General features: G+C 40.2%; 1 protein-coding gene across 1 annotated transcript in view; it reads right to left on the bottom strand.

Moving 5' to 3' along the window:
* The window catches only part of LOC136853961 (titin-like), a 243,065-nt gene that overhangs the window by 123,065 nt on the left and 99,173 nt on the right, over positions 1-20,827 (bottom strand). The window contains exons 3-5 of the mRNA XM_067129858.1: positions 11,270-11,362; positions 8,155-8,373; positions 107-5,791 (exon numbers count right to left, since the gene is read on the bottom strand). Coding sequence (XP_066985959.1) covers positions 107-5,791; positions 8,155-8,373; positions 11,270-11,356 — 5,991 coding nt within the window. The 5' untranslated portion in view covers positions 11,357-11,362. The remainder of the gene's footprint in view (positions 1-106; positions 5,792-8,154; positions 8,374-11,269; positions 11,363-20,827) is intronic.

Below are 20,827 nucleotides of genomic sequence, written 5' to 3'. Positions count from 1 at the left end.
TTGTATTCTGTATATGCATCAAGTACACAAATATATAAATTATTCATTAGGAAACAATGTCTTCATGATCAAAATCAGTTTGTGAGAGTTGACACAGTTTACTCACCATGCTCTCAAGAACAACAACATCCAAAATATTGTCAATGTTTTTAATGTATTCTGGGAGTGTTTCGCGTGATACTTCTAAGTCTTCAAATAGTTTTTTGTTGCTAGCTGTGCGCTCTATTCGCCGAATCTTGTCAGCATTGATTCCGCTGTCTACTGGCTTTCCTGTGGCAAATCTGGTGGGTGACCCTTCCTTTTTAAATGGAGAAGGAGAACCTTCTTTGCTTCGGGGAGCAGGAGAACTCTCTTTAGAGAAGGGTGACGGTGAACGTTCTTTCTTCAGAGGGGTAAGCTTGTCATCATCATCGTCTACAGGTTTCTCGAGGTCACTCCTCTTGGTGGTCTTGGTGATCTCTGCGGAGGCATTCATTACTAGTTTACTTGAAGATAATTTTACTTCTTCCTCAACCACCCTCTTTTCTGGTTCATCTCCATCTTCCCCAAGTGGGTGAATATACTTTGGAACAATCACAGGTTCTTTCACTGGTTTAGTCTCCTCTGGTTTCTTGTACGAGTCATCCTTCCTTGTCGTTTTGAGTGTTGGCCTTCGCAATGGGGATGGCACTGGATCCTGTTTTGGCTGTTCAAACATAGACCGTTTGGCAAAAACAGATTCCTTTATCTCGTATGATGGCTTCCTTGTAGGGGTGTCCTTCTTCTTATCAGGTGAAGGACGATTAAACATTGATCTTTTGGCAGATACTTCAGTCGTGGATACATTCTTCTCTGAAATTATTTCTGATTCAATAGATTTCTCTACGTCCTCCAGCAATCTAGATGATATTTCCTCAGCTTTCTTTGTTATCTTCTCATTGCTGTCAGGAATTTCTTGTGAAGGAGCATCCTCTGTGTCTGGGACTCCATTTTCTTTGCCTTCATCCTCACTTGGAGAGGAATCCTCTGGATGGGCTTTCTTGGTTGGTTTCTTTTCTTCTTTTGGCTTTTTCAGTTTATCATCACTAGGCTTTCTTTCAAAAAGCTTTTTCTTATCTGCTGATAACTTGGTTTCACTTGGTTTCTTTTCGAAAGATTTTGTTTTTTCAGTTAGCCAAGGTCTATCTCTCACAGGTCGCTTGGTTTCTGGTTGTTTCTTTGTAGGCAGGGATTTGTCACTTGGTCGGCTTTCCAAAGGCTTTGGCTTTCTTGACTTTACAATGTCCTCCTTTACAGGTTCCTTCTCATCACGCTCATCAGGAGACTCTTCAACAAAGGCATCATCAGGCTGCTCACCTTCACCATCTACATCTGGGTACTCTGATGGTTCACGGACAAGGGATGGACGATGAATTTTATGGTAAGGCAGATCAGGTTCATTGGAAACATCCTCAATGACAAGGTCATCATCATCATCTACTGGAAGAGGCTTCTTTCCTTCAGTCATTGGTGTCTCTGGAAGTGACACAACAGGATCAGCTGGATCTGGTATGTTCAGTGATGATTTTGGTTTTCCTTTTGGTTCTGAGTCAACAGATTTGCTTGGAACTTTCTTATCACTACCTCTTGTGGACAGAGGTCGGGTGGGCTCTCGCTTTTCTGGTGACTTTGATGTTGGAGATTTTCTTGGTGATTGATTAAGCCTTGATGGGCGAGTTGAAGTCTTCTCTGGTTCATTTGTCCTATCCAAAGGCCTTCTTGTTCTTGAAGTTCTATCATCAGGCTTCCTGCTAACATCGCCATTCATTCTGGGCTCAGGGGCACGTTTAATATCACCATTCATTCTAGGTTTGCCCTCAGGTGAACCTGGTTTCTTACTAGTAGGAACTGTTGATCTAGGAGATTTCTGAGTTCTAGTTGGGCTTACACATTCTGGAGCATTTGCATTTGCATTTGCATTTGCATTTGCTTCCCTGTGTCTCTTACAACACTGGCGACCAGTAGGTGTAACTTCTCTAGGTGTGGATACTCCAGATCTATTTGGAGATCGCCCACGTCTTGGTGAGCTAGGAACTCTTTGTGGAGATGTGTTGACTGGTTTTGGAGCACGTCTTGGTGATTCTTTTGGTGTTATTGGCTCCCTGTTGGATGGAGTGCGCCTAGTGGGTGAACCAATTGGCTCTGGCTTCTTTTTCGGGCTTAAATCTTGCCTTCTTCTTGGCTTTTCTTCTGTCTTCTTTAACACTGATGATGGTTTCTTAGTCTTTTCAACCTTTTTGGGCTGTATTTCTTGTGGTTCCTCTTCTGCTGGAGAAGAATCGCCTACATCTGGTTCAGGCTCACTACTTTCTTCTTTGGGTTCATCAACAGTCTCTGGTTCAGTTTCTGGCTCATTTTCAAAGTTTTCCAAGTCTTCTGGCTCTGGCTGCCCATCAAGATCCTTTTCTTTTACTGTATCTTCTGGTTTTTTAGAATCAGTATGATAAGTAACATTGCGGGCTTCGACATCTTCTACTTTAACTTTTTCATCTTCAACACGAAGTTTTACCTCAATAGATGCCTTATCCCTTGAAGTATATGAAGCTCTATCTACTCTGTCTTCTTCGATATCCTTTTTAATCTTGAGTGGTTTTGGAGTGAAAGATTTACTTGTAGTCACTTTTCCAGATGCTTCTTTGGCTGCATCTTCAAAGAATTTCTTTTTGTTTGATGTATTCAGGCGATCTGGTTTGGTATACTTAGAGGTTGGAGATGAATCAGGTTTCTTGTTTCCTGATGAGAAACGATTCTTCAGTGCAGATACAGACCCATAAGGAACATCATCTTGAGTATCTTCTGTTGTTTCTGATGGGGAAGGCTTCTTGTGCTCTGGAGTAGATCTAGTTTTAAGATTTGCAACAAGTGTTGACTTCATTGTCTTTCTTGGGATTTCTTTTTCCCCTTCCTCTGTCAAGAGAACATCTTTTGTATGAACTCGCTTAGTGATATTGTATTTCTCACCAGACTTTGTCTGGCGAGTCTCAATGACAACAGTAATTGGATTGCCATAAGCATCTTTATCCTCTCGTTTCCTTGTGTACACAATCTCATCATCCAGGGATGGGAATAAACCAGATTCATCCTCTTCATCGCCTCCCTCAGGTTTAATTACAACATAGCTAGTTTCTCGCTCAGGGACCAATACTGGTGTAGATCTTAATACAGTCTTAGCTGTGTACTCTGTGCCATCCACCCGGCGTCTGACTTCAATGGTAGTCTTAACAGTTGTTCCGTCTTCTTCTTGATACTCTTGCTCTTCAGAACTCACAACTGTATCTTCAGGGCTGCCGACCTGCACTACATCTTCAGGCTTTCGTGGCTGGCTGGCATTGAAAGTGACATGAACCTGAGGTCCAAATTTGGTTGATTTTTCAGCGCGCTCAACTGTGTACTGGACTCCATCAGCTCTTCGGCGAGTCTCTGTGACTGTTTTGATAACACAGCCATCTTCAGTTTCTTGTTCATCAACAGTCTGATCAACCAACTCGTCATCCTCAGTTCCAACAAATGTGACAGGTGCAGGGGAACTGAACATTTTATGTATGTTATGAGTAGTGTAAACGGAACCATCTGGTCTCTGATAGCGCTGAATTATTGTCTTGATTATGGTTCCATCATCAGTTTCTTCTTCTGCAACATTTTCATCCAAAATTTCATCCTCATTTGCTTTGGGATGGATTGCTGGTTGTTGGTATACCCTTGACATCCTACGTAATGTATACTGAACACCTGAGACACTACTGCGGCGTCTTTCTGTCACTGCCTTATACTGAGTGCCATCATCAAGGGTTTCTTCATTCACTTCCTCCTGCAGTACTTCATCTTCTAGATTTGCAACTGTAAATACAGGTTCAGGCATTTTTGGGATTCTCATCACACGATGACGAAGGTATTCTGTGCCATCCTTTGCCCTTCTGCGTTCAATTATTGTCTTGACTGTTGACCCATCCTCTTGTACTTCTTCTTTTACTTCTTCATTCAGCAGCTCATCTTCAGCACTTACAGCAATATTACCAGAAGAAGCAGTGATTGGCATATTTTTCATTTCTTCCTCTGTTCCTTGGAAGCTTCGCAGGACATAATCAAATGAATATGTTGAGCCATCCTGCCTTTTCCGTGTTTCAGTAACAATTCTGATCTTCATTCCATTTTCATCAGTCTCCTCTTTTTCCTTTTTGTCAAGAATTTCGTCATCGTTCTGCATAGTAGGAAGACCCTTCTGCACATCAACTCCAGAAAGAGTCATTCTGCGGGACTTAAGTACCTGCCTGTGGGTGTACTCTTCGCCATTCTTTGTTCTACGAGTTTCTATGATTGTACGGATGATGGTGCCATCTTCTTTCTTCTCTTCCGTTTCTTTTGTATCTATGATCTCATCATCATCAGAAGGTGTTAACTGTGTACTTTTCACTTTGGAAGTCTTATACACTTTCTTTGTTGTATACTCAACGCCATTTGCTTTACGTCTGGTCTCAGTCACAGTCTGAATTTTGCAACCATTTTCATCAGTTTCCTCAGTCTGATCTGTGGAAATCAGTTCATCTTCTTCACTGTATGCAATATCTTCAGGGTGATCGTAATCAAAGATTTTCGAGGTCTTCAGTATGTTCTTTGTGGTATAAACAATGCCATCTGGCCTCTGTCGTGTTTCAGTAATAATTTTGATTTTGTTACCATCCTTATCTTCTTCCTCTGCAACATTTCTCTCAATGACCTCATGCTCTGGATTACCAATGAGTATTTCATCAATTTCACTTTCACTGTTGACGATCTTGGTTGAACGAGCCACCCTCCTGGCTGTGCATTCCGTGCCATCCTTCTTGCGACGTGTCTGCACCAACATTTTCACAACATTGCCAGATTCATCCACGCAGTCCTCCTCCTCCTCCATGATTATCTCATCATCGTCATCAACACTAGCATTTAGGTAAGAATCAAGTTTATCCAGTTCAGACATAATTGAGGTCTCCATCTTGGCCTCAATCTCTGCAAGTTTGTCCTTCCTAGTAGAAGATGTGGTTCTAGTGCTGGTTTTAGAAGTGGTCTTTGAACCAGTTGTTGTTGCCTCCCTCTGTGACCCTGGTTTCAGTGATGTTTTTGTTGTAGTTTCCCCTGGTGTACGTTTCGTAGGTGAAGTTGGTGATGATTTGTCCATAGTCGCGCGTTTTGCTGAACTTAAATCTAATTCCCTTGATGTTTTTCTTTCGGATATCTTACGTGTCGATTCTTTACGGACTGGGATTTCTGACTGCCTGGTCTTAGTCGAGGTCCTTGTTGTGGATGTCCTTTCCTCTCTTGAAGTCTTGCGAGATGATGAAGTAGTCTTTGGTACCGAAGTTTCAATGGCTTTGATAACGTTCTCACTTTCAGTCTTAAGAGCAGCTTCGTCATCTGAAGTCAGGCGACCTTCGTTTGCTGAGGCGTCTTCTTCGGCAGAGGACCTCCTCTCCCTCATTATGCGCGTGGGAGACACGGAGTCTCTGACCTCTTTGTTTTTCATGGAGATGTAACCTTCGCCTGCGAGAGCATTGGACTGTATGGAATAGGTCGACTTTGTGATGGACACAACGGCATCCCCGTCGCTGTGGCCATCATTATCGGACAGGTCTTTGATGATCTGGTAACGAGCTGTGCGGTCTTTGCTTGCTTTCTGGATGCGCTCTTGGATAATGTCGTCAGCGTCGATACCTCGCATCGTAAGGCCACCTAATCGTACGTTTTGTGTCGAGATCGATTCGGTTACAGCTTTGTCACCATCCATGTGCATTGTGACCTGTGGAATGAAGAATGTAGTATAAATGAGATGTTCTCATAAAATATGTAGCTGTGACTTTTGTTTCGTGACATTCAAGTGGCACTGCGTAATGTGTAACATTACCATCCATGATTTAAACCAAATTTAGCTTATAAATCATCTTACTTTTCACAGTTAAATTATTACAAAGAGCACACCAAATTTCAACAAAAGGGAGACATGCTTCAGAATACTGAGAGAGGCTGATAAAGTTCTGAAATGTTTCCAATTTACGTTAAACTTTATTTGTCCTTGCCACAAGAATATCAAAACTACACTTTATCTAAATATACATATATAAAATCAGAATTAAACGCCTGAACACAACTGAAGTGAAGGAAACCACTAAATTATAATATTTTCTTGAAAACATATAAAACTCAATAACTGGATTTTCAGCTACATACCAGAACAGGCTGTTTCAATAAAATACATCTAAATTCCTAAATAAAAAACCACCAAAATACCACAGTAAATATAACAATAATAATCTCACTTTAGACCATTATCCTAGGAAGCTTTAAAATCTCAATTGTAAGTTCAAGGTACTCCGCTCAACTGTGTTTTAGACTCATTTTTCTCACCTGTATGTTGGACTTACTTTGTCTCAGTTTGCTTGAGTAAAAGTGTCTCACATGTAGGTTACAACTGCCTCACCTGCATGTTGGGGGGAGCTTCCATCATTCATGGAGGACCTTTTCTCCTGATTGTTCAAGAAGGAGGCATTCCTTTATAGTGGAGGAACTTGTCCCACCTGTATGCTGGAAGAACTGGTCTCACTAGTAAGTTGGAGGAACTTCCCTGAACTTGTCTCACCTGCAAACTGGAGGATCTTCCCTAAACCTATCTCACCTGTAGGTTGGAGGACTTTCAGTAATTGTTCAAGGAACTTTCTCACCTGAATATTACAGGAGGAACTTGTCTCACCTGCAAGTTGGAGGAGTTTACCTGGATTTGTCTAGCCTGTAAAATGGAGAGCTTCACTAACTGTCAGAGGAGCTTCTCTCACCTGATCGTTGTAGGAAAATGTCAGGCATTCATTCTGGAAGACACTGTCAATCCTATTGCATTGGTGGAACTTGTCTGGCCTGGATGATAGAAGAACTTGTTACCTATATGTTACAGAAACTTGTCTGCCCTGTACGTTACAGGATTTTGTCTTAACTGCATGTTGGAAGAACTTGTTACATGTATGTTAAAGGAACTTGTCTACCCTGCATGCTGGAAGAGCTTATTTCACCTGTACTTTAAAGGGACTTATCTAACCCATATGTTATGTGAACTTGTCTCACATGCATGGTGGAAGAACTTGTTATCTGTATGTTACAGGAACTTGTCTCACATTCATGATGGAAGAACTTGTTATCCTTATATTACAGGAACTTCGCTCACCTGAATGTTACAGGAACTTGTCTCACCTGTATGTTGAAGGAACTTGCCTCCCTGGCAAGCAAGAGGAACCTTGTACGGAAAGGCTTGAGCGACATACTGGCTGAGTGTTGTCTAGTTTATTGGTGGTTCCTTACTGAATGCATGTACAGAATCTTCGAAGTTGTTATTGGCTGGTGGAAGCCGCAAAGATTCGGTGGAACATTATGAGTACATGATTGGAATGCTTGCATGGCAATGCAAGTAGTGGTGATTGTACATGAATCGAGACAACAATGGTTAGAGAGAAACTGACAGAAATATTGTAAGGTAGAAGCTGCGTTCCTTCAAGCGGTCCACTCCAGCTGACGCAGGGGAGAGAGAGATAGAAAGCGGGATGCTTTGTCTTGTTTTGTCCATTGGATGATTCACACACGTGTGCCCGTAAGACCGCCAATGCAGTCCCTTACAACCTCACCTGCATGCTGGAAGAGCCTGTTACTTGTATGTTTTAGGAACATGTCTCCCCTGTACGCTGGAAGACCTGATCTCACCTATATGTTGGAAGATCTTATCTCCCCTTTATGCTGGAAGACCTGATCTCACCTGTATGCTGGAAGAACTCACCTGTATGCTGGAAGAACTAACCTGCATTTTGGAAAATCTGATTTCACCTGTATGCTGGAAGATCTTATCTGCCCTGTATCCTTGAAGACCTTATCTCACCTGTATGCTGGAAGAACTCACCTGTATGCTTGAAGAACTAGCCTGCATTCTGGAAGACCTGATTTCACCTGTATGCTGGAAGACTTTATTTAACTGTGTGCTGGAAGACCTTATCCCCCCTGCAAGCTGAAGACCTTACCTCCCCTGTAAGCTGGAAGACCTTACCTCCCCTGTCAGCTGGAAGACCTTATCTCCCCTGTAAGCTGGAAGACCTTACCTCCCCTGTAAACTGGAAGACCCGCTCTCACCTGTATGTTGGAGGAACGTCGTGTGGTCGTCTTGCCATCGTCGCTAACGGTGATGGTCGTTTCCGTCGACTGGATAGAGTTTGGGTCATCCTCAGCGATGTTGAGGGTGCCAAGGCTCTCCTCGTCGTTTTGCATCATCTCCCTCAGCCGCTGCTCCCGGAGTCTGTACATCCGTGCCCTGATGCGCCTACGGTCACCGAAGTCCTCCGCCGTCTGCCACTGCGGAGCAAAGAAGGAATAAGTTAAGTATACCTTAGTTTAACCAGACCACTGAGCTGATTAACAGCTCTTCTAGGGCTGGCCCGAAGGATTAGATTTATTTTACGTGGCTAAGAACCAATTGGTTACCTAGCAACGGGACCTACAGCTTATTGTGGAATCCGAACCACATTATAGCGAGAAATGAATTTCTATCACCAGAAATAAATTCCTCTAATGGAAAATGACACTTCTGCTTATAGCAATGGCATGCCGGATATCTCCGCAGGCTCTTACTTCATTTACATAGCAGTGACGGAGATGAAAAAATGGACGTGCACCCAAACAATTCCAGAGATTGAAATTGTAAATAACACAAATTGTGATCAGTATGAAATGAGTGGCATTGCAACTAGTTACTACTATCATAATATACCTATTGACACCAGGGCAAGTTACAAATAAGTGTCATTTCATATACAAACACAACCATACGAATTTTTAAAATCTTTTCTGAGCAGTCTCATTATTATTATTATTATTATTATTATTATTATTATTATTATTATTATAATAATAATAATAATAATTAATAATAATAATAATAATAATAATATTCTTAATAATAATAATAATAATAATAATAATAATAATAATAATAATAATAATAATAATAATAATAATATTGCAGCATGACAAAAAGTATCTTTCAAAAGTATATTTTTCTTACTAATTATTTCTGCGCATTCTACAGCAAATTAAGACAAGTGAAACTCTGCTTATGTAAGCAGTGTTTTAATGCAGATACAGTGAAATGTCTCAGTTATTTAAAAACGTAATAATTATATCTTGTTATTCAATTCCTAGAGAGGTAAAAACAGTAAGAAAAATGGGAAAAAATACATACTATAAAGAGACTGACTGTCTTGCTGCAACTGGCTATTATTACTATCTGTTATCAGTAGATGAACCTTCTACACTTACGAATCATCATTACCCTGAATGACAAAATCAAAACTTAAGCAAAACTACATAGGCTAACCCTACGAGTATTGTAAGCATTATAAACAAGAATAAAAGGTACGATAAAATGAACGCTAACTGTAATAACCCGTAAGAGCATTATGTAAGCTCATTACAAAATCCTCTGGCTAAATGGAACACTAAGAATGAGCTTACTTTCATAGGCTATTGAGATAAAATTTGAACGTATGTTACACCCAAACATTCAAACATAGACTAATCTTACTCATGGTTCATACTTCAATTGTAACATAGCTGTTACTTTCATATGCAAGTCAAAAGCCAAATTCATCGAGAGAAGGAAAAAGTAACGTATTAAATAAACAAAAGGAAGCCATAGTTTACAATTACAAGGGGCGAAGTTTACGAGCCAGTCTTCAAGATTGTTTCCCTTAATTTTCCGTTTTCTATCACATTTTCCGAAAGAAAATGAACCTTTCTAAATTCATGGCACACTATTACAAAATGGAGCATCTGGCAAAGTACGTCTCGTAAACAAAATTCGATTTTTCGGTCAAGAATGAAATTCATGATAACCGCATCGCTATTATTATGACGCTAAAGTTTTGGCTATGTATAAAAGTTTTGGTAGTCTAGCAAGAGGAAGGGTCATAAATTATGCATTTCCCAAAATCAATTCTGTTTATCTAACACTGAAAATGTTTTGCATTTATAGTGAACCTCAAGTGGGTAACTCCCGAGCAATATTGGTGGTTTATCCGTTGAAACCCTCCAAAATTCACATTTCACATGTTCAATTTTGGCATAAGGGCATTTTATGCGTCAAGCAAGCTTAGGAACAAACACAAATGCAATTCTGATAGGAAAATAAGTAGTAAAAACCTACAAAGAAAATGAAACTGTTCAGACGTAATTAGAGCGTTAAACTTACCCTTGAAACCAACGATCCGAAATATAATCTTGTAATGCAAGGCAAGACATGAGGAGAAAAAGACAACAGAGGAATTACAAGACCTCATTGAATAAATAGTTTAAATTCACCATTACTAATTATTTTCAAACAAAGAGAATTATCGTCTTTATTGTATTAAATGGTAATGATTTCCTTTCCTAAAATCTCGACGTAAATAATATTCGACGCCTCTTTGTTATCACAGACAAATTGAAGGTCGCGTCAGTGGGATGAAAGGTTACACTGGGTACTGATTACTTGATGAATACTAATTACATGATGATGATGATGATGATGAATAGTAACGAATATGTAAAAAAAAAAAAAAACTATCGAATCTGCATACGCCTTGGGTTATAAATGAGTTGCAAAATGCCACCAAAATTATTCTATATAAAACCCAAATGAAAGTTATTTGATGCCGTCAATTTATGAATGCTTAAATTATAACTCCGCCTAGCATCACAACATTGACAAATCATGAAGAATTAATTAATACTGTTGAAAGCATCAAGTTTTAAAATCATAAGTAATAAAGCAGCTAGTGTTAAAAGGTATGACATTTCAATGTCATAAATCTTTTTACAGAAAACTGACAAACAACTATTATAAGATCTTAGCAAGGTCTTTTGATAACACCTAAGAACAAAAAAAATGAATAACTGAGCATAACTCTTTTTCATCTTAGGAACGAATATAGATACACCTACAAAACTACATAGATGCTAGGCTACGAGATATCCTTCTGTCACGCGCATTGACAAATATTCGCGAACTGGCATCACAACAAATATGGTCACATATACTGTGAAAAAGAGATTCACCAGTCTGAAAGTGGAAATTTCTTTCTTTTGATAAAGATTTGTAACAAAATTATCTTTTATATTTAGTAAACCGACATCCAATGGCAAAATAATTGATGAATAAGAGTTCATATACAAATGCATCGTGCGCATGCGCAACGAAAACGAGATCACTTACCATAGTCCTCAGTCTTTCTTCATCGGTGATGGCATCGAGGTCTAGCAGGGCGGTGGTGGCCCCGTGGGGCGCCGCCACCGAGCTCATCCCCTCCTGCAGGAGGAGAAAAGGAATTATCATTAACAATTTTTCCCCTGTGAGTCCTTAGCATATCATTTCATTCAACAACAGAGATTATTTCTTATTTATTGAGCTACTTAAATGTAAATAAAATCCATTTCGAGCAATATACAATTCTGAGGAAGAGAGAGAGAGAGAGAGAGAGAGAGAGAGAGAGAGAGAGAGAGAGAGAGAGAGAGAGAGAGAGAGAGAATGTCAAAGATCTCGTGTTTGTAGTTAATGCTTGGAACTCGTCACTGGCGAACTATTTTCTTGCAAAACTTCTGCAACTCCATTATTTAAACTGGATGGTATCTAGCGGAGATATTTATTCAGGAAAAGTTACAAGCTTTCTATGGCTAACAGTCCCCAACGTCTGGTATCTACGGATACCAGACGATGAGGACTATTATAGTCACAGAAAGCTTAAACTTTTCCTGAATAAATACCTCCGCTAGGTACCATCCAGTTCAAATGAGGTCCTGTTATTAATTGTATTAATGCACAGAACAATTGTGTAAGTGATAACGTTCATATATATATATATATATATATATATATATATATATATATATATATATATATATATATATATATATAAACTCTCCTACCACCATTTACAATAAGATTAAGGCTCAAACACTAGCGAGGTTCAGACGCGTCGGGGGGAAGGAATGGAGCGAAGGAGACGCGCAAGGAATCCTAAAGAAGGAATCTGTAGGATTCGTATTCCAAGGAGGGACACGGCCGATGGATGAAGTCAGCGATGGAGAAGCAACTTCGCGCTTGGCATCTCAAGTAAGGGGTATCAGGGTATTTATTATGCCTCACTACAGAATGATGGACGAGAGGCGTTCCCGTCACTTTCAGTGTATAGGTCAGATGCGATGGATTTTACGTGCATAATGAAGCTTATCATCGCTTGGATGGAGGGATATTAAGTAGAAAGGCCAGTCGCCGTTGACACGTAAGCAGCTGGGTATCCGTACAGCCATTCATGGGATTAATAACTTTAGCCCATCTCGACAGAATATACCTACATACATACACTCATATGTATGTATATATGTGTGTGTGTATATATAATCTATTGAGATGGGATAAAGTTGTTAAACTCATGAATGGCTGTAATGGATATAAAGCTGCTTATTTTATATATTATATATATATATATATATATATATATATATATATATATATATATATATATATATATATATATATATATATATATATATAATTTATATGTAAGAGCGCTTGCCATAATAAAGGACATCAGTCAAAGAAATATATTCTAAAGTTTGGAAAGGGAGAAGTTTGATTTGAATTACAAGTTAGCCTCCTTTTAACACACACACACAACCACAACACACACAACACTACACACACACACACACACACATATATATATATATATATATATATATATATATATATATATATATATATATATATATATATATATATATATATATCTTTTTATTTGGTGCCCAAATGCCTGTCTCTCTCCCATTTAGTATCTAAAAACTGAACACTGATTTGTCTAGAATTAACATTTAACGTCTAATTCTGCACCCTTTGCCCCCCCACCTCACAAGCACACGACTATTCATTCTCTCAATACATTAGGATCTTTAAGAAGGAGCGGATCCCCGGGTACTTTTTGGGGTGGTGGCTCGCCCCCAGCGAGGGTAGGAGGTAGGGACGGGGAGAAAATTGGGGTACTAAAGGGTGACGTCAGCTCCTCACTGGTCGGTCACCTCAGCTAACATTCCACTTTCACTCTTAATTCGGATTTTAAAATGTTGTCTAGGGAGGTCTGGGAGGCCGAGCCACTCGACCATCTGCGCCTTGGAGTGAGTGATAAGGTGGACCTCGAGTCGAAATTTGGCTAGACTGAAAATGGCAGTCTCTGCACTCAGCCTGAAATGTCTCCTGATGTCAAACGACCGGCGATATCTCGTTCCTTTCCCTATCTGTCAGAACCACCTGTTCAAACGAGGTGAAATGGGCAGAGTTCGGCCACATCCGAAGCGTGGTTTAACCTATATTGAACAGCGAGTGGTTTTCACTGGAGATTGTTGTAATGCTCTGCATTCGTCCGACAATTAATATTCTGCCTCCTATGCTTAATGAAGCGAAAGGGATTAAGTGCACGTGCACTTATAAACCATATGTCAGATTGAAATGTCAGTCTGAAGAATGACTGAACTTTAAAATTGCTAATGATATTTTCGGCAGCTATGTTAGCTGCAAGACACGTGCATCGAGGAATAAAATAATCAAGGAAGTTAAGACCTGTATATAAATGATTGAATGAATCACAGACTCTCTCATTCATTAAAGAATATAAAATCTAAATGCTTATTTAGCCCGCTCTTTCCGCGTGCGCTTTGTGTGTGTGTGTGTGTGAAAAGGTTTGCCTCAATTATAGAAGTATCTTTTTAAAAGCAATTAAAACAAAAGATAACGGAAGAATTAAGCAAGAAAAAACATAAAGGAAAAAAAAAATAGGATGAGAAGTTTCAACGATAAGACAGAGACTCATCATCATAAAGTAATGAAGTTATGAAAAATTAATAACTCTCGTTACTATCTGACAAGGAACCGAAACAATCATAATAAAAACGAATATAAATCGTTATGACAACAACCGTGTACCCACTGACCCACAACAAATTCTGTACACTCTTTCATTTCTACATAAATAGTTGTAATCTTTACTTGGACCGATTCCTTGGCGCAATTAATGTTTATCAAAACAAAAGTCGAGGGTATTTTCCGTCCATCTCCTTTCAATATAATCTAAAAGGAAAAGTAATATTCGATTCATTTTACCTTTTGATTTATTTGCACTGTTACTAATAATACTATTAATAATAATAATAATAATATAATCTTTATTATCATCATCCTTGAGACTCTGCGCAATCTATACAAGTCTCCGTGAGCAGAAGGCGAAGATAACTCCAAAATCCTTATTAGGCATTGCAAAGGTACCGCCGACTCTCATGGGCTTTTAATAATCATTGTCAGCTGACCTTTTAATGAATTTCGACAACATACGTACCCTTCCAGCCGAGAGAGAGAGAGAGAGAGAGAGAGAATGAATTCGCGCTCTTTCCATGACAGAGAGAGCGAGTACACGCTTTTTCCAGGAGAGAGAGAGAGAGAGAGAGAGAGAGAGAGAGAGAGAGAGAGAGAGAGAGAGAGAGAGAGAGAGAGAGAATTCGAGCTCTTTCCATGAGAGAGGGACAGAGAGAGAGAGTGCACGCTTTTCCAGAGAGAGAGAGAGAGAGAGAGAGAGAGAGAGAGAGAGACTAGACTCGAGTCATTCATGAAGAGAGGGAAGCAGCCAGCAGCGGCGGTTTGGTCGATGCTATCGACGCTCGAGAGAAATAAAATTTCGTTGCACTCGACCTTCCTCAAGGTAAATGGACACTGGAAGCCGCCACCTGATATCACCACCTCGCGTCACTTATCATTAGCAGTTCTTTCTGCTCCGCCGTTTCGACGCTACGGCAGGATGGCTTTGACCATTCCGCTTTCGATGAGAGGCCGTGTTCATTTCGTCCATTATTGGCTAGTACGCAAAAGGGCATCCTACTGTCCTGGAGTAGCCCAGGCCCGAAGGGAACGCGGTAGCGAATTATGGGAGGGAAGAGGGTTGACTTTTCTGCCCAAAAACACTTTAGAAAACGATCGATTCTTCTCTTGAAGAATGTACGATTATGATGTCATAGAAAACGGGCGAATGAAGAGAATTCCGAATCTGAATGTAGAAAACAGGAGCCGCTAATCCCAATTCTACAGACTTTGATAGAACCCTTCCCGACAATACGGATACTCTTAGGTCTCAGAACAGCTGGCAATTATCGTCAACTTCGAGAAACGTCAGTTTGCAAAGGGAAACTTTCACGTCCTAGAGAGTGGTTAAATGAGTTCTATGCCAGGCAGCCGGTTAATTAGTTTGCTTATGAGCCCTGTGAGGACTGTCTCGATTTGAATACCCATTCAGACTGTCCCTAAATATTGCGAATAATAAAGCATTTGTTTCTTACTCTCTCTGCTTATCACGTAAACGAATCAAGTATGTGAATCTGTTAACGACTGGAAAACCCAAAACCCAAACACACACATACACACACACACACACACACACAGCAGTCACTTGTCAGCGACATACTGACGAAATATTACCCATCAGTGACGTCGTTAAAAGTAAAAAAAATAGAGGTTAAAAAATGTGAGCATCTATAAAAGTGTCCACGCGTGTTGACGTACCTATTAACTTAAACTTTTATATGAAAGCTATCTGAATAATGCTACATTAAGCAAATACATCACATACCATGAAGGGGCATAAAAATCACTTGTGACGAATCAAACCCACGTTAGGAAACGCCCCGTCACAAGAATGCCATTTCTTTACCAGAACCCATCAAACGACGAGAAACATCAGAAGACTCTTAATGAGGCGAATGTCTTTATATTTATCAGAGGGTATGATTAAATTCTGAGGACCAACATACGGGTGGGCGAGAAACAACACAGGGATTGCTGGGTTACGAAGAAGCAAGTGTGATTTGTTGCTGAAGGATTCTTCCTAAAGCGAGAAACAACACATGGATAGCCCTGGGTAACGATGAAGTAAGTGGGATTCCTTGAAAAATATTGCCAAACAACGAAAAACAACACAAGGATAGCCCTGGTTAATAAAGAAGTGGGGTTCCTTATTGAGGGATATTGTCAAAAACGAGAAACACCACAACGATATAGCCCTGGGTAACGAAGACAAGTGGGATTCGTTATCGACTGTCAAAAACCGAGAAACAACACCAAGACAGCGAATGGACGACGAGCCGAGCGAGCAAGCTGTAGACAAGCAGATCTTGCTCATGGCATCCAACCAAACCCACACACACACACACACACACACAACTTGCGAAGGCGAGAGTTGTGTTGCTGGTCTCTTGAGGCTAATTTGGGCATAGGACGAGATGGCGCTGGAATAATTCAAGAGGAACTGACGACGGCAGAGAGACCTTACCTGGGGGAGGCGGATGCAAACACGGACGGCAGGAGCATGGATCGCTCGAAAGGTGTGTGTGTGTGTGTGTGTGTGTGTGTGTGTGTGTGTGTGTGTGTGGTGGAATGACGAGCTTGGCCAGCTTCCATAAAAACATTCAAGCACAGTCACAGAAGAAGTAAATGAATAATGCTCATATACTCCTTTAGTCATACCTGATGTATTTAAAAATGTATGCACGTATTCCAACAGAAACAAAGGCACTGAAACATGAAATGTATACTAAAGTATAAGTATGGGAATCTTGCCCCGCAAATGTCCCTAAATAAATGGGATGCGAATGCCCCTAGAAATGCTATGCAGAGAGAGAGAGAGAGAGAGAGAGAGAGAGAGAGAGAGAGAGAGAGAGAGAGAGAGATCCATCCAATATAAAGTACAACAGTATGTGAGAAAGAATCTTGCCCCGCAAATGCCCCAGTATCAATGGGATGCGAATGCCCCTAGAAATGCCATGCAGAGAGAGAGAGAGAGAGAGAGAGAGAGAGAGAGAGAGAGAGAGAGAGACAGAGAGAGAGAGAGAGAGAGAGAGAGAGAGACTGACTGGATATTGGCAAGAGACTGCAAATGCTGGAGAAGAGGCTGTAAGGGGAGGTATGCCCCGGGGGTAGATGAGGTGAGTCGAGTTGGTAGTGCCTTATAAGGCTTTGGGGCACAACCGCATGGCCAACCTGATTCAGACAAGACATTCTCTCTCTCTCTCTCTCTCTCTCTCTTACTCTGTCGTCTGGACATTAACAAGCGCATGAAACGAAGCTGGCAGCTCAGAATATTGCGAAAAATAAAGCATTTGTTTCTTACTCTCTCTCTCTCTCTCTCTCTCTCTCTCTGCTTATCACGTAAACGAATCCAGTATGTGGACCTGTTAACGGCTGGAAAAACCATAACACAAACAAACACACACACACACGCATACAGACACACACACATACATCCACACACAAGCACGCTTCATGGAAGACTTTCGGAAGGAACGGCAACAGCACTGAGTCAGATCCACAAAAAAAAAAAAAAAAAAAAAAAAATTGACGTCCTAAGCAATGATAATACGACGCATTACAAGGAACTAATGAAATTCTTACAGCGTTGGGTATGAATACACCGTGCCCCTGGGTCAGCAGCGTGGTTGTGAACTGGGGAAAAAAAAGACGTGCCCTAAGACGCCAAAGTGGCTCATGCTGTAATGAGTTTCATTTTTTTCCTGTAGGATACTGGGAGTAAAAAAAAAAAAAAAAAAAAAAACGAAGTAATGGGGTTTGCGGCTTCACACCCTTTGTTAATACATTAGAGAGATTGGGTTTGAGTGGCGTTTTCAGTTGTTCACGGATGCTGCATGCATATAATGATATAATGACAAATCTGTCATTACATGTTAGCATAAAGACATCTAATAACTTGACCACGAGACGAGAAGAAATAGACAAAACTTCGAAATGTTAGGAAGAATGAACCATTATTCTAACGAATATAACATCTTCAGTTAAAAACAAAGGCTAATAACACAATTCATACAACCCGTCCGCCGCGCTGTCCTTGTGTAAATTTACTGAGAAAGACTAATGGAAAATGGATTGGGTAATGACTGCGTCCTTGTTTCTCTGAGGACGACAATATCCTCTTCATTGAATAATAACAGTGATGAGACGAAACAAACAACACGATCTACCTTCTGCGCTCTTCAACAATTCGCGATGAAGAATCCGGCAACTCACATTTCTCCCGCCAGAGGGCGATGTAAACATGGGTTATGTCGCCACTACGTACTATTACGACAACCGCGTCGTTCACTAACGACCATAAGGTTACAGATCTCTGGTTCTAGCTATTATGAAAGAAGAAGTAGTGCCTGGGAATGGGTTCGGAATTTAAGTTCTATGCCGCTTTGCGATGTCGTAAAAGGTTGTATAATATACGACCGGATTATGGAGTCAAGTCTGTACTTATTGCTCTTATGCGCCCGGAGATATCAGAGACATGCAAGCTACTGTTTATTTAGCTTCCTTAAATTACTGTCTTCCACTTTCCATCGGATATCGGCTGCCGAAGCAACTGCAAAGAGCAGCGTCTTCTATCAACAAGTAGCAGTCCTCCGTCAACAAATGAAAGCGTCTTCTATCAAGAAATAGCAGCGTCTTCTATCAACACGTAGCAGTTCCTCTTTTAACAAATAGCAGTGTCTTCTATCAACAAGTATCAGCGCCTTCTATTAACAAGTAGCAGAGAGTTTTATCAACAAATAACAGCATCTTCTATCAACAGATAACAGCATCTTCTATCAATAAATAGCAGCATCTTCTATCAACAGATAGCAGCGTCTTCTATTAACATATAGCAGCGTCTTCTATCTTGTTGATAGCAACGTCTTCTATCTTGTTGATAGCAACGTCTTCTATCAACAGATAGCAGCGTCTTCTATAAAAAAATAGAAGCGTCTTCTATCAAAAAATAACAGCATCTTCTATCAACACCCACAAGCTACTACAACGCCCGCCTGCCATTGAAGACTGGTCTCCTACCTCGTTTCACTGAGGACTTTCACATTCACTTTCGTTCATTCATAAGAGGCGAACTGCCGCCGAAACCCAGTAGGGATCTGTGGGGAAATCTTTCGCCTTTAAAAAGCCAAACTTTATCGGCGATGAGTCACCTACGCCTTAATAACAGTAGACCCCGAAGGGTGATGACTTGCATGTTCTTGGTCTCTTGCCGTTTTATTCCAGGCAAGATGAGCCTGCAGTTAATCTTGGGTTAAATTGCTCTTTAACCGTGTGTAAAATCGTATGTATAAACACCAGTGGCTTCTTTATCCTACGGGAGTTGCATTGTGATCAGATTTGATGATATGTCATCGCGAAAGAGGAGGAATAATTAAATAAAAAAAAGAGCGTTAGACATCAAGATCAAAGGGGTAATAAGTAATTCGCCTGTCTCTTAAAGGCAAGGAGACGGAAGACAAAACATTCACAGAGGAACACAGACGTTAATAGTAAATACGCACAGCAAGGCGAAGCGACAACGAAATCTGAATTTTCCTGGCAAAAGAATAAAACATATTGCAATCGCCATCTTTGAATCCTGACGGAGGATTATCTCCATAGATAAAATATCTTTTTATCTGTGGAGATAAAAGATATTTCCAAACTATAAGAGACAGCGAATAAAATAAAATTCCTTAACGGGACCTCAAGGCATTCAGAACAACCATTACAGAAGAATCAATTATTCGTGAATCTGACAATTGACAGCAACTTTCAATCTACGTTACGTTGTCTACGAGAGAGAGAGAGAGAGAGAGAGAGAGAGAGAGAGAGAGAGAGAGAGAGAGAGAGAGAGAGAGACTGAAAGCTACCAGCTAAGCCTTCCACTCTTAACTAGAGCGAACATCTTGCCCGCTCCTTTGTAAATCTTTCGTCCTAGTCAGTGGACGACCATATTCAGATCTTTTAATTAACCGGGCCACGCCCTCTTTATAATGGGGATGACCTTACCTTAAAAGGGGGGAGGGTGGTTGTCAGGTGGCTAAAGGGGTGGTAGATCATATAGGTGAGGATTCTGAGGAATTGTCGGCCGATGCACTTTCATCGTGCGGACGGTTCATCGCCATGAGGATGATGGTCCTCATTTCGACAGTACAGGTGACAATTAGCCCAACGGTCTTCAAACTGATGATTATTTTCATTCGCCTTTTTCTTTCATGTTCGAAATGAGTGGGTTTCTAGTCTTAAAATGGCGCAATAAAGATAGTTACAACGTATATATATATATATATATATATATATATATATATATATATATATATATATATATATATATATATATATATATATATAATGGATCTAACGAACGCATGACCACGTGTTTCGCTGAAATAAATTTCTGACTCACACACACACACATTATATGTATGTATGTATGTATGTATGTATATATGTATATATTTATATTTATATTTGGTGATTACGATCTCATATGATACGTGACTGATTCAGTTGTTTTACCTCTGCACTAGTACCTGATGAATTTTGATATACAGACGTGTTTTTTTTCTTTTTGTCATTTCAAGTTCAAACCTTGCAATAACGAATAAAAAGATCCACAGATCTTGGACTAAAACACCCAGTTGCGTGAGAACGTTGAAAAAAGACCCTAATAATTCTCTGCGGTCATATGGCATAATGACTTACGACGTCTATAAACGTCCGTAACCCTACATCCATTATAAAAACTACAGCGAGAAATAACCACCTACAGATACCCGGGTCGAATCGAAAGGGTCAATTCTGACCTGAGGCCACAATGAGCGTGATAACCATTTATGATTATAATTCAATCGAAAAGGAGATCGGCGCAATCCCATAGCTCATTGGCGCCCT

This window comes from Macrobrachium rosenbergii, chromosome 28, assembly GCF_040412425.1.
Source record: "Macrobrachium rosenbergii isolate ZJJX-2024 chromosome 28, ASM4041242v1, whole genome shotgun sequence".
Lineage (NCBI taxonomy): Eukaryota > Metazoa > Arthropoda > Malacostraca > Decapoda > Palaemonidae > Macrobrachium > Macrobrachium rosenbergii.
Note: the sequence above shows the minus strand (reverse complement) of the source record. Positions and strands in the feature narration are given on the sequence as shown.